Source organism: Syngnathus typhle, linkage group LG22 (genome assembly GCF_033458585.1).
Source record: "Syngnathus typhle isolate RoL2023-S1 ecotype Sweden linkage group LG22, RoL_Styp_1.0, whole genome shotgun sequence".
Taxonomy (NCBI): domain Eukaryota; kingdom Metazoa; phylum Chordata; class Actinopteri; order Syngnathiformes; family Syngnathidae; genus Syngnathus; species Syngnathus typhle.
The window spans coordinates 4178919-4193075 of NC_083759.1; the positions used below are offsets into that span (position 1 = coordinate 4178919).

Genomic DNA, 14157 nt, shown 5'->3' on the forward strand with positions numbered 1-14157 from the left:
TCAGCTTAGCTGCATTTACTTATCTGTGCTGTAATCATTTAACTGCTGATTAAAATATGACAGCAGATTCAATTCAGACTGCACTTGTATTGGATATTTGCTGACAGCTTTGTGAAAATTCACTGATTTTGCCCCCCCCCCTCTCTTTAAACAGCACTTTATCAGGACAGGACTTATATCTTTACCATCTGTGGTGGAATCAGACGTGCAGTGTGGATTGCAATAGATTGGATTATAGATTTTACCAAAATCTTGCACAGGACTGGTTATAATGTATTTTTTTTTTATTAATATCTGAAACTGGAACCTAAAGAGAGTGGGATAAACCAGACATGACATGCACGAAATATGACAAAATTCTCATTGACGAGATGAACAACTCATCTGATGGCCCCTCTCTTTCTTTCACATGGTGCTGTATACAGGCGGGGTGGGAAGAAAGAGAAAGGTTTGGAGTTTAGAGGTATAATCCCTCCGGTGTGCCTTCTTGCTTCTTGTACAAGACATTTTCCTTGGATTTCTTGAAGTCCTCGTTGGTGACTTTCATGCGGCGTTCCCGCAGTGCCATGAGGCCTGCCTCTGTGCAGATGGCCTGCGGTGGACAAAGACTTTGTTATTTTGCTGAATCATTTATGATAAATGGAGCTGAGTGTCGTGAAAACAAATAATTTAGTTGCCTTTTTCTGGCAAAATGCACGTCATTTCTTAACATGCCACATGAGGGGAGCGGACAAACTTCCAAGCAGTTATTGACACTAATAATATATAAGTATAATATTCAGAGGTCTCCCTCCGGGCAGCCTCAAATTCTTAGTTTTGACAAACACTGTACAAGGTATTCAAACACCAATCTAAACTCAAACCACAAAAAAAAAAAAAATTGGGAAAATGAATTAATCTGACAATGTCAACCAAACGGAAAATTGTCCTCTTAATTTATCGCACCTTAATGTCTGCTCCCGACAGATCGTCCTTCGCCAGAATGAGGTCGTCGAGGGTGACGTCGTCAGCCACTGTCATGCGGCTCGTGTGAATCTGGAAGATCCTCCGTTTGGTCTTTTCGTCAGGCAGGGGGAACTCGATCTTTCGATCAATTCGTCCTGAGGGGAACAAAATTAAAACAAAAAGCACTGACTACTACTACAAATAAGAAATAATAATAATAAAATCAACAAAGAAAAAAAAAAGATCTACAAAAGGAGTCCAACTGACCAGGTCTGATGAGGGCCGGATCCAGAGTCTCTATCCGATTAGTAGCCATAATAACTTTGACGTCGCCCCGCGAGTCAAACCCGTCCAGCTGGTTGAGCAGTTCCAACATGGTCCTCTGAATCTCTCTCTCGCCACCAGAGTTGGAGTCATACCTGTGTGACACAAACTCGTCAGATGCCCGCCATTCTGTCCTGAACGCTGCTTTCGACGAGAACGTCTTTGCACCTCTTAGTCCCGATGGCGTCGATCTCGTCGATGAAAACGATGGAGGGCGCGTGTTCTTCTGCCACCCTGAAGAGTTCTCGTACCAGCTTGGGCCCGTCTCCCAGGTACTTCTGGATGAGCTCGGAGCCCACCACACGCAGGAAAGTGGCAGACGTCTGATTGGCTACGGCCTTGGCCAGCAGTGTTTTACCTGGTGAGCAAACATTACAGATTAGAAATGTTCTAGCAAAAAAAACAGTGACCACAATGCATCATCCCAGATATGGTTTGAATGTCTAATGATGCAATGGATGACTTGTGCAACTAATTTTGAAACAGCTAGACTAAAAATGGCCCTTTTGTGACACACACAGTCAAAATGTCCCACTTCATCTTTCCTTGGCAGCACGATGCCACAAGATAGCGCCACAGGCCTGTATCTTCAAACCTAAGTACTTCTTAAACGGCGCTTTGGCGCCATCTAGCGGACGTGTCAGTTTGGCTGCGGCACACGGTATTATTGAGAGGATGAATCAGCGCAACAGAGAATGGATGATAGATTGATTGATTCCCCCCAAAATCTGAATAGGTGATTTTATGAGTAGTAAACTGAATGTGTGGAAGAATATTAATGTTGTCCACTTACATGCACTGACAATAATTTCTTAATTTCTAAATACTGGGTCCGCTACTGTATGCTCACCTGTGCCAGGTGGTCCATAGAGGATGACACCTTTTGGCGGTTTTATGCCCATTTCTTCATAATACTCTGGATGTGTAAGAGGAAGTTCCACTGACTCCTGGAAGAGCACCACACAATCAACATATGGACTGTGGATTTAACAACTATATACCACGTAGACATCCACATAGATTAAAAAAATAAATAAAAAAAGTAGCCTTTCAATATGCATTCAAATGCTCAGCTGTTAGTATTTCCAAAACTTGTATAAAATATACAAAAGGATTAAATGAAACAATTTATTTACTCTAACCTTTATCTCCTGGATCTGATTGTCCAGTCCCCCAATGTCAGCATATGTTTCTTGAGGGGCCTTCTCCACTTTCATCACAGTCACCAATGGATCCGTGTCATCCATCAGCACCCCAATCACAGCATGAACCTGAAGGAGAAACAAGATGAATATCAACCTTATCAAAATTTTGAATGACAAATGGAGGAGCTTCCTTGAACATTACCTTATGGTTAAGCAGGACTGAGCACCCTGGCTCCAGCAGATCTTTATCCACAAAGGACAAGATGCTGACATAATGCTCAGATCCAACTGAGGTGGACACAATAGCATGGTTGTCATCGATGATCTCTTCCAGAGTTCCCACAGACATGGGTGTCCCTCGCAGGTCGTCCACCTTGGACCTCTCCTCCTGTGACGCAAAGACAACTTTTCTATCCAGCAGCTGCTCATATTATAGAATTCCTATGTATTCAATATGTTTATAAGACTTACCTCTTGTTTTTCTTCCAGGGGTTTCATTTGTTCCTGGTTTCTGATGAACTCCTCCTCCATGAGGAGATAATCCTTAATCCGCTCCTGCTTTAGTAGCTTCAGGCGGCACTGAGTATGAGGGGTGACTGAAATGATCAAAATCATTTCAGAATGATCAGTCACATAAACGCACAACATTTCTACTGCTAGAGTTCGCACCCAAACTGATTTGCAAGTAAAAACGATTTTAGTTGCTTTTATTTACTTACCCAGTGGTAGTTTACTGGCAGCATCTGGTCCTTTTGTCTTCTTCTTCTTCTTGCCAACTCTAGTGGGAATTGGGGGCTCGTATTTCTTTTTCTTATCCTGAAAAAGTGAAACGTTTATCAAGCGGCATAACCAAAGCTTTAAAAATAAATACAAATTTGAATGGAGCCAACATGGGAAAAAAAAAAAAGAGTCTAAATTTAACATCATTTTCATGACGAGAGGGAAAAACACGAGATATGTCATGACATAACACGTGAGTGGATTATGCGGTGTAATATAAACAATAATAATAACATAAGCAGGTTATTGTTACCTTAAACGTGCTATGCCAACCTTACCTTATCATCCTTTTTGCCTCCCCCTGGACCGTGACCGCCACTCTGGCTTTGACCCTTGAATAGTCACACATTGTTTAATATTAGTGTCAGTCATACCAAACTATAAAGATGTTTCAATAACAGACAAGACAGAACTCGCGACCGTCCAAATCGACTCTCACGACCCACATATTAGCTCCGTTCGTCAAAATAAATGAACAAGTGTAGAATAAATAAACGTTCTTAAAAGGAACCCCACCCGCACACTGGATGTAAAGTCACTATTTTCACGAGGAGATTTTAAATGACATCGCAAGAAATGACAACAAGATGACAGAAAAGCTAACGCTAATAGCATCAGCTAAAGGCTGAAGCAGTCGTTAAAACGTGGTGCTTTTTGTGAAAATACCAAACAAAAGTAATCGAATAAAAACAATACATTGAATACAACTACATCATATTTTATGTTGGTCCAACATAAAGTATTGCAATGTTACTGTTCGATAAACCTTTCGAGGCGTAGAGAAAATTGCTTGCTCACTTACCATTGTTTCTCGTCGCTTGGGAATGACGTCACGGAGTCAACGCACCAGTTTCTTTGCCTTGTTGTTTTGAGTCGCCCATCATATGGTGCATTGGCACTCTACCGCCGCCTTGTGTTTGGAGTACAGATCTCCTACAGTATATGTATTTATATGTGATGTAGTATATATTACACTGAAAAAATGACCGTCAGACGTGTACTGTCAATTTTTGTTTGTATTTCTGAATATTTTAAATCTTTCCGTACTGTATTGCACAGAAAGAGTACATAGACACTTATACACATATATAAACAGGTGTCATCCTAAACTCAAGAAACCTGTACTTCGACTTTTTGTTTTCTTACCTTTATACTTGTGAGTGGCATACAGTCAAATTTGAGCTAAAATTGTATCATGAATAAAGGCTAGATCAAACGAGTAGTTATTTTCAATACTGCATTCTGTTCCCTCTCATGATGATGATGGTGTAGCATAAGCTCATTCAATAAGTTTGGAAACTTATTTTATATTCTGCTTGACACTCTAATTTTTGTAAATAAAAGACAAATCCCGGGAAAACAGCCACTTTATTGAAGTCAGTTTTCTCCCATCCTTGTGAAACAGTGCGAGATGCTGTACAGTGTAAGCGCAGTGGAAGTCAGCTGTGCAGTCGCATATGGCAAATAAGCCTTTTAAAGCTTGGATACAAGGGAGTAAAGCAAGCTTCTATATCGCCATGGAAACTGAATACCCTGGGGAAGAACAGTCCAAGAAACTGAACCTACATGTGAAATTCCTGCAAACTATCATGCATCATTCATGTTGTTTGTCTACACATTTGAACAAGAAATACACAGTATTCAAATCTCCAAGGAAGCATAAGTCTGTTGATTTTCCCTCTCCACGCTCATCCTCACGCTGATGGATCCACTTTACTTCTCTCTATCTGTCCATGCTTGTCTCAGCGAGCCGGTTGTTCATGATGCCGAGAGCCCCCACTCCTCCCGAGAAGCCGTTGTGATGTGAAGTAGGACCGGGTTGGCGCGTGTGTCCTATTGCCATCTCGGAAAGCTGCTTCTGCATGATAGCCAAGTTCACCTGCAGCAGACATGAAATAAAATCAGATGAGAAAGAGCCACTTGTCGGCAGTGGTTATATCTCTGAATCCACTTTTGTTCCACGCCTGTGTTAATTTAAGTGAAGAAAGATCACAACAAAGTGCGGCTGACAGGTATAAAACAACTCCCATCCTAGTCACACAACAATTTTGTCCTTTTCTCATTACAGAACTGTGCAGAAGACAGTGAATCACTTTGGCAAGTAGTTTGAGCCCAATGGTGCTGGCAGCCCCCACATTTTCACTCGCAGAGGACTAATTGGGCCATATTGTTGCTAGGTTACCAAAGGCACTCTTCTTTACCCTGTGCATCAAATCTTGCTGGGTTACATTAGGTTAGTTAAAAATCAACCCCCCCCCCCCCCCCCGTGTGACCGATGAATAATACAAGTACAGCATACAAAGTGGATCAGGAGTGGTGGCGTAAAATATATATTTTAAACTTCAGTGTAGACTCTACACTGCAGACACAGTGTAGAGGGCTAACAGTCAGGAATTGGATTTGGGAGCCAGAGTTATGACTATTCGGTTAAACAATAGATGCAGCTGTGTTTGCACACCACTATCAATTTGAGACTTCACCATGCATGCCTCAAGATTATTCTCTGTGTGATGTGCCGCACTACATTTCTATGTTTGAATGAGGTGTTGTGTGGACAAGGAAAAAAAAAAAGCATAATAAAAAAAAAAGAATCCGAAGATGGCGGATAAGAAGCTGACTGGAAAATCAAATCATCTCCATTATATTAAATTGGCCAGCTACAATGTTGTGATTGAACTGATTGGAGTAAAAGTGAAAAATTATTTTCTTGTTTTGCTTATTAGCCTCCTTATCTGGAAGTGTATTTTCTTTCTAAACCAGACTAGAAAAATAGCAGTAGAATAATTTCTTTAATTGAAAGATGAAGCTCGAGAGGCTCAAACACATCAATTCTTGAAATATACGTACACTCTGATGTTTGGAGTTGACATCTCTTGGTGGTTGCATTTTTTTTCCCCCTCCCAATTATATGCCAACTTCCTCCCACATTATAAAAACATGAATATTTCAGCCAAACTTTCAATCACGTTATATTTCCAGACAGTCTGACATAACAGTTTGAAGCTCTTATACAACATGTTTGCTCTACTTTATTTTTTTTTCTTCCTCTTGTCACTGGAGCATATTATTCAAATGATTCTGATGAAAATGAATCCATAGTTCCCTTTCTACGTTAAAATATAATCAAGAGACTGATTGGAAAGCTAGCGCCGTGCACGTGTTCCACTTATGTGTGAAGTAGTGTCACTTATGTAAATTTAAAGACAAATGGTACCAATGAAGAGTTGCTCAGGAGCTTCTCACAATAGGAATGGACGACTGTTATTCAGAGAAATGTCACAACATTAAATTCCTAGCAAATATATTAAATAGATATTAAGATAGGAATGAAAAGATTACACATCTTCTGACCTTGTTTGCTGCGAGAAAGTCTCTCATAGAGATCATCTCTCCAGACATCCTACGTCCGGCGTCAGTCTCGCTCTCGTTGACGGCGTCGGTCTCTATGGAAGGTTCGCTGCGTGCTCGCAAGTGGCCCGGGGCCACCACGTTCCGACGTGGGTGACGAAGAGGGTGGTGACCTTTTCTGGAGTAACACCACCTACACGGGGCTTCGAGTCGCCCCAGCAGCCAGTTGAGGACTTGCTTGATGACGATGGAGATGACGTTAAAGAGGGAGTAGATGCAGCAGACCCCCGTTAGGGTGAACAAGAAGTTTCCCAGTTGGTACGCTGCCGTGGCGTTGCCTTCGTAGATGAGCCGCTGACCGCTCACCATATCTCCAAAGCCGATGGTGCTGAAGGCCACGAAGCAGAAGTAGAGCGAATCCAGGTACCCCCAGCCTTCAGCTGCAGAGTACATGAGCGAGGCACAACAAGAGACTAAAATGGCCGCCGCTCCGAGGATGAACATGACACAGTAGACTGAAGGCTTCCAGCCGGCGAGATCCTCTCCTTTTCCACTCGACCTTGCACGGACCCCCTGACCGTTATGAGGACCAACCTCCCCCTTGTTATGGCGGTGCTCATAGCAGGACTTGAGGACCACGGCGATAACGGTGATGACCCGTTCGAGGAAGAGGTTGAAGAAGAGGATGGTGGCTGCACAGCCGAGAAGGCCATAAAACATCAGAAAGATCTTCCCTCCAATTGTGGCAGGTGTGGTCATTCCAAAACCTTGGACACACAAAACAATGTGACCTTAAAACTAGAAACAACACAACTTTAATTAACCATAAATGTTTTGGTTTAATAGGTCTTAAAGGCAAATAAATCACAATTAAATAAATGACAATTTATGATTTCAACTCCAGCAGTCTTTAAGCGGTCGTTATGACAACTTTGACAAATTGTGCTAAACAAATATGTGGCTTAATAATTAATACTTATAATTAATTTTTAATTCAGGAGACTGACCAAAACAAGACATTTTCTACAAATTGAAAACTGAATTCCACACTGCATGCCATATTTATTAGTATTTGATTTATCCACTTAATATTTTTATTTATTTGAGGTATTTTCTGCACTCACCAATGGTGGAAACCACAGTTCCCACAAAGTAGAACGCCCCAGTGAAGTCCCATCTGGGTCTGATGCTGTCCACTCGAATCCCAGCCACATTGGCTTCCTCGTAGTTCCTGAGGAAACTGTTGAGCTCTTTCTTACTCAAATTATAAGCCTGCCTGAAGATCTCGAACCTCTGCGTCCATCGCTCCTTGGCCTCCCTTTCTTTGGGCTGCTCCAGCGCGGAGAAGACAGCTGCTCCACAAAACAGATAGAAGATAATGAACAAAGCCAGAAGCAAGAATCTCGCATTATCTTCGTTAATTGGACCGCAGCAGCAAGCACTTCTAAGTGCCATTATTTTTTTGTCCTCCTCTTGGCGCAGCGGGGGTGAGGTTCTTCTCTCATGATGCTCTCCAAATAAGACGCGCGCTCACTGTCGAAGAAAGACATGCGCAAATATACAGGAGCAAAGCAAAAGATGGTTGCCTTTTCCACATCTGGTGCGTCTTGTCGTGCAAAAGAGACGACGAGGATTGCGCAACAACCTGTGGATGTCGTGCTGTGGTGCGCTCAAGTCCTGCCTCTCCAAAATAAATGCCCCCCCCCCGCCCCCACCTTTCCAGAGCGCACGTTTTACGCACGACTGTGAGGGACGACGCCAACACCACTGATTCATTTTAGTAGCAAATGCAGACTAGGGATTAAATTGCAAAACATAATATAATTTGTACACTTATGTTTTTGTTAAAAAAAAAATCATAAACTCTGCTTGGTTGAGAAAACTACAGGTTTTTTTTTTTGGTACAACAGCTGCTAATTTGTTTATTATTACGTCACATCAATGCAGCTATTAGCATAATTTAATTGACTGTTTGCAACAGAGAAAATAGAAATGATTAGAAAATAATGATTAATTGGAATGCCCTGTTAAGTAGATTTTTTTGCATGCGTCGTCATGTCACTGAAAAAAAAAAGAAGCTTTTTAAGAAGTTAAAAATCAGAATCTGTCTTTTGCAGGCATCAAATTACAGAATTAAAGTTTGTAAAATTATTAGTTGAACGTAAATATTGGCACAGAACTTTGTTCCAAATGAATTTCATCCACTGAGAACCAGGTTTTCAATATTAGCCCTGGTGCGAAATGTGAGGACCCTACTAATACAGCATATTGTGTACAAAGTGACATCTTGACATTTTCAAGCTCCTATGAGAGATTTGCACTCTTGGCCTATTTAACAGACGACGATGTGAGCAAATGTCAAGAAAGGAAAGAGTAAATTATTCCTGATCTAAAGCAGGGATGACAAAAAACCATTTAAAAAATGTTTAAAAAACTTTTAGCACGTTATATATTTCAAATATCCAAAATTATTTTTTTACTAAGTGTTTCAAACAAAATAAAAAGTCTGGCAAATCCTCACCTATGCTATATTTTAAGTGCTCCTGCATAAGAAAAACCCTTTGGAGCCCATCCAATAAGATCTTGTTGATTATTTAAAACAAATAGGGGCTTCAGAGGATCAAAATCCTTCTTACATAAACTCGATGTTCATGTTTGTGCATAAATATCTTTGAGAAAAATGGCTGTTGACAAGCACAGATGTATGTGTGTGTCCATATTATTATTATATTATACTGGTACATATTCAGTAATGCATTGTGGGTCCTGGTCCTTGGGGGATGATGTCTTGCCCAAATTTTATTTGATCAGAAAAATACCCATAATTAATTGTTCATCTATCAGAAATAAATAAATAATTTCTTATTGCATCCATATTTTTTTCCAGCTGTTATTTGCTCATAATTCAGCTTGTCACGGCAAAGTGTGTCTACCTACGCTAGTGGATACATGAGTATCGGTCATTTGAATTCAAGTGAGCCACTTTTACGAAATAAAAAAGCTGCAACGCTGATGATGTTGATGATGAGGTCAGTAAAAACTGCATATCAAATACAACAGATTGTATTCACTCTTTCCAATGGGTTTATTAAATGTCACTTATGCATATTGTATTTAAGCGAAACAGGCAAGATTTTTTTGTGGGTTGCTATAGAAATTGCAAAAAAGTCGCCAATCCTTTGCCTGCAATAGCTGTACCAGACTCATAGATATTACAAAACTTCCAAAATCTCACTTTCAGTTGTTTATTTGAAGATTTACTCCCCCCTCAGTCTCCTTTTTAATATAAAAATACATTATTTCTCGGGTTAAAATCTGAAGGTAGACTAGATACATAATTATCATTTTGAAAATGTCAAAATATACTTTTCAGATGATCCAAATTTGAAGATCAGATTTTAAATCAGAGCCTGTGATCAATTATACAAAGTACCCCACCCCACAGTATATATATAACAATAGCATTCTGTTTCCATGACAACGTATTTTCCTGTTAGGTGTTCAACGGCATTTTTATTTTTATTCGTCATTATCAAACTCGTTTCATAAAAGCAAAACACAAATAACCGCCACTGGATTGATTCACGTGGCACCCAGAAATATCGATTTATTTATTTTTTATCCGTATGTTGTCACTTTAAGTGAAAGTAGAGCCAAGCAATTCACATGCAATTCATTAAATAACCCCCAAATAAAATGCAGCATTAGGTCGGGTGACGACGAAAACTAATTTCCTATATCTATAAAAATAAACAACTGCTTTTGTCAGTCAACCCCAATGTAAAAGCACTTTAAAATCCAATACTGTAGTCCTAAAACAACCTACATCCATTAATTCCGGAACACTCACTCTATTGACACTAAGGTTAACTCAGTGGAGAGCACTTAGTTTTTATTTGTGTGACTTATGAGTACTAGTTGTGCGTCATCACTGGTGTTGTGACGTTGTTTTCTGTCACATGCTTTAAATATAATAGCCCATCTCTCATTTAAATTGATGCACTTGGCATTGGCATGCTCAAGTAGCAAGTATGTAAAAGAGGAGTACACATGGATTCATTTTGGACTATTGTTTTGTCCAATGGCAACACAGAAGAAGCAAAAACAAACAAGAACTGTAAACGTGAACTATTCAGTACCGTATTTTCCGGACTATAAGGCGCACCTAAAAACCTAAAATTTTCTCAAAAGCCGACAGTGCGCCTTATAGTCCGGTGCGGCTTATATATGGACCAAATTCCTAAATTTAAACTGGCCCAAAGCATTGTGTCATGAAATCAATCATAAGTGGCCCGCTGAAGACCATGAATCATGAATCAAAAAGACTATGGATCATTATTTTGTGATTATAAAGTAATTTGTTGCATCTGAAGTTGAAATAAAAAAGATAAAATGGAGAATAATTTGATTTGGATTACAAATCTGACATGATGCATTAATGGTGCGCCTTATAGTCCGGTGCGCCTTATATGAGGACAAAGTTTTAAAATGGGCCATTCATTGAAGGTGTGCCTTATAGTCTGGTGCGCCTTATAGTCCGGAAAATACAATATTTTTTCTTAGCTCTCAAGGATGTATGGCAGTTCCATTTTGATATTGGTTATTCCTTGATTCATGATTCTTCTCGTATTCAAGCTGTCCTCACGTCGGCTAATTTGTGTGAGATGGCAAAGCCTTGATGACAAACTAAATTGCTAAATCATTCACTGCCATTGACGGCTATAGACGTCAAATATCCATTTGACCTAGAATGGCAGTGAATGATTTAATAACCCAAGATTGAGTCATCTATTGTTTGACAACATCAATATAGTTCCAGCTGTGTCCAAATCAGTGTTCTTCTCATTAGATAATAAGCAGCCCATTAAATCGAACAACTATAAATTGCAATTATCATCATGGTTGCATCATGCTGTCCTGACTCATCATCAGTAATTACATCTTCTAAACATGGAATGTATGAATGTGAGATGGAGAACGGGAGACTCGCCTCCATTCCGCTCCCATGAGTTGTCCATCATTCCATCACTGTAACATCGCTAAGGGCATTTGATCAATTTTTATTGTATTATATTTTAAAGCAAACTAAAGTGGATGCACAATGTGAGGCACTTGTCGACCGTCCACCCCCATATGACTTTAAGGAGGGCTTGTTACCTTGACAACAGGTGGGGGTGGTGGAGCAAAGTACAGGAGATTCGATTCAAACCTTGGGATTCTTCAAGGTTGTTATGGTGATCGTTTTGTCATATGGCTCTGGGAACAGGTTTTATGATAGGGTCACGCCCCCCCCCCCCCCCGAAAAAAAGGAATACTCACAACTCTGACAAAGACATTGCTGTGCATTCTCTAATTAACATTTTCACATAATCTCACCTTGGCAATGGTAAATAAGGAACAGGTGAAGGATAAAATAGAGCAGGCAGCTGAAAAGCAATAAAACAGATGAGATGGAGAAGAAAAGGTGGATTAAACAAGATGACAAGTGATTATAATGGGAAGGAGCTTAGCTGCAGACATAAATGACTCTCAGGCTTGAGAATTGAGTCGGCTGTGCGCGGCTGCTGAAGGATATAAAATAGCACTTATTACTGATAGAAATGTGTGTGCGCGTGATTGCAATCGTAAAGGCAATTTGTTATTTTGTTATTTTTCCAACTGGCAAAACCTCAATTGCTGTCAAGTCCAAATATCTCTCACAACTGTGAAAAGTTTGGCTAATTTGTAAGTGTACCGTATTTTCCGCACTATAAGGCGCACCTAAAAACCTCCAATTTTCTCAAAAGCCGACAGTGTGCCTTATAATCCGGTGCGCCTTATATATGGACCAATATGGATTCGTGGATGAGGACTAATTTATTAAAGTAAGCTTTATGTGTTTATTTTGTGTGTTGTGTGATATTAACGTTTGAGCAACGTTGAGTTGATATATCATTGATATATCGTTCACTATTCGAGTGTTACTATATTGTGATTGCATTAACGTGTGAGCAACGTTGAGTTATTTATTCTATGCGCTTTATAATCCGGTGCGCCTTATATATGGACAAAGTTTTGAAATGGGCCATCCATTGAAGGTGCACTTTATAATCCGGTGCACCTTATAGTGCGGAAAATACGGTAGTATCTATTTTGACTGCAGGATTTATGAGCGTTATGCTTAGGTGACCGAAAATACATTTTGTAGTGGCTTATTGAGTCTGGAGTGGCTTGGTGCTGATTCTAAAATGATATCTATGGAATATTCTGTATTTAAAGTACTTGAATCTGTCTGTTTGTGTTCGTGGATATGTTTCCAATATTGAAAGCAAGTAAAAATATGTGGCACCATGTTGCCGAGCAACACTGCACATAAGCGGCCCCTTCTGGGAATTCCTAGATGGAATATTTTATAGAATCAATAGGATATAGAGCACATCTTTATTGGACCTGCATTGGGGAAAACTCAAATTTACAATAACACGGTGAACAGTAACAGCATCCATCCATCCATCCATCCATCCATCCATCCATCCATCCATCCATCCATCCATCCATCCATCCATCCATCCATCCATCCATCCATCCATCCATCCATCCATCCATCCATCCATCCATCCATCCATCCATCCATCCATCCATCCATCCATCCATCCATCCATCCATCCATCCATCCATCCATCCATCCATCCATCCATCCATCCATCCATCCATCCATCCATCCATCCATCCACCCACCCACCCACCCATCCACCCATCCACCCATCCATCCATCCATCCATCCATCCATCCATCCATCCATCCATCCCTAAAATTTCCCCAATTTTAATGTTTGTTTTCTTTCGTGAAGTGCTCTAGGATTTAAATGTCACCAAAAGCTAAAAAGGTCACATTTTCTATTCTTGAAAGGTGTGTGTGTGTGTGGGTGTTTGAACAAACTCTATGATGTTTGTACAAAGAAAGGTTACAATTGTAAAGTCAAATGTGATACCTTACACACCACTCTCCAACTTTGGATGGTATTTGACATTCAATCAAATTGAATATTTTTTGCACATAGCTTTTTTTTTTTTTTAAAGTCAAATAATGACCAGTAATATATATTCTCATGTTGCGAAATAATCCCAGACAATGTTATTTTTGTTCTTTGTAATGGTTGTGGAGTCAGTGAGGAGAGTGACACTCTCAGAAATCGTTTTCTGTTTTTGTTCTCCCTGTTATGATGGCCCTTTTTTTTCTGACGACACAGACGCCAGACAGATTGGTCGCAATTTTACAGTTATTGTTGTATCATGAGAGGTCTATTACAGTCAGTGGCGATTCTGAATGACTCCCAGGGGGATTATTCGTACTGACACGATTCCCGACCCCACCTGTACTGTTGCCACTTACCAAAAATAGCCAATCAGCCCAGACAGGGCATGACTACAAAACATTAGAATTATTATTCGGATTTTATTGCACTTTCCTTTCCAGACAATATTGACTACTGCAAATTAAAATTTGTAAACTGTAATAACTTTGTTGACTGACAGTATAAATTATACTAGTCAACTAATTTTCACTCAATTTTTTAATCAGTGATGCAATCTGCCCCCCTTTTTATTTCTTACTGTGCCAACATAATAACAAAAGT

At 39.9% G+C, this 14157-nt stretch overlaps 2 protein-coding genes across 2 annotated transcripts; both read right to left on the minus strand.

Moving 5' to 3' along the window:
• Nucleotides 1-263: 263 nt before the first annotated feature.
• On the minus strand, nt 264-4077 carry LOC133146726 (26S proteasome regulatory subunit 4). Its single transcript, XM_061270731.1, has 11 exons — nt 3997-4077; nt 3473-3526; nt 3134-3230; nt 2886-3010; nt 2617-2802; nt 2412-2540; nt 2120-2216; nt 1438-1627; nt 1213-1364; nt 946-1100; nt 264-592 (listed from the first exon to the last, which is right to left on the minus strand). The coding sequence occupies exons 1-11, from the start codon at nt 3997-3999 to the stop codon at nt 458-460; spliced, it is 1323 nt and encodes a 440-aa protein (XP_061126715.1). The 5' UTR covers nt 4000-4077; the 3' UTR covers nt 264-457.
• A 490-nt stretch (nt 4078-4567) lies between these two features.
• Nucleotides 4568-8197, minus strand: LOC133146727 (potassium channel subfamily K member 13-like). Its single transcript, XM_061270732.1, has 3 exons — nt 7667-8197; nt 6546-7309; nt 4568-5073 (listed from the first exon to the last, which is right to left on the minus strand). The coding sequence occupies exons 1-3, from the start codon at nt 7995-7997 to the stop codon at nt 4918-4920; spliced, it is 1251 nt and encodes a 416-aa protein (XP_061126716.1). The 5' UTR covers nt 7998-8197; the 3' UTR covers nt 4568-4917.
• Nucleotides 8198-14157: the final 5960 nt, after the last annotated feature.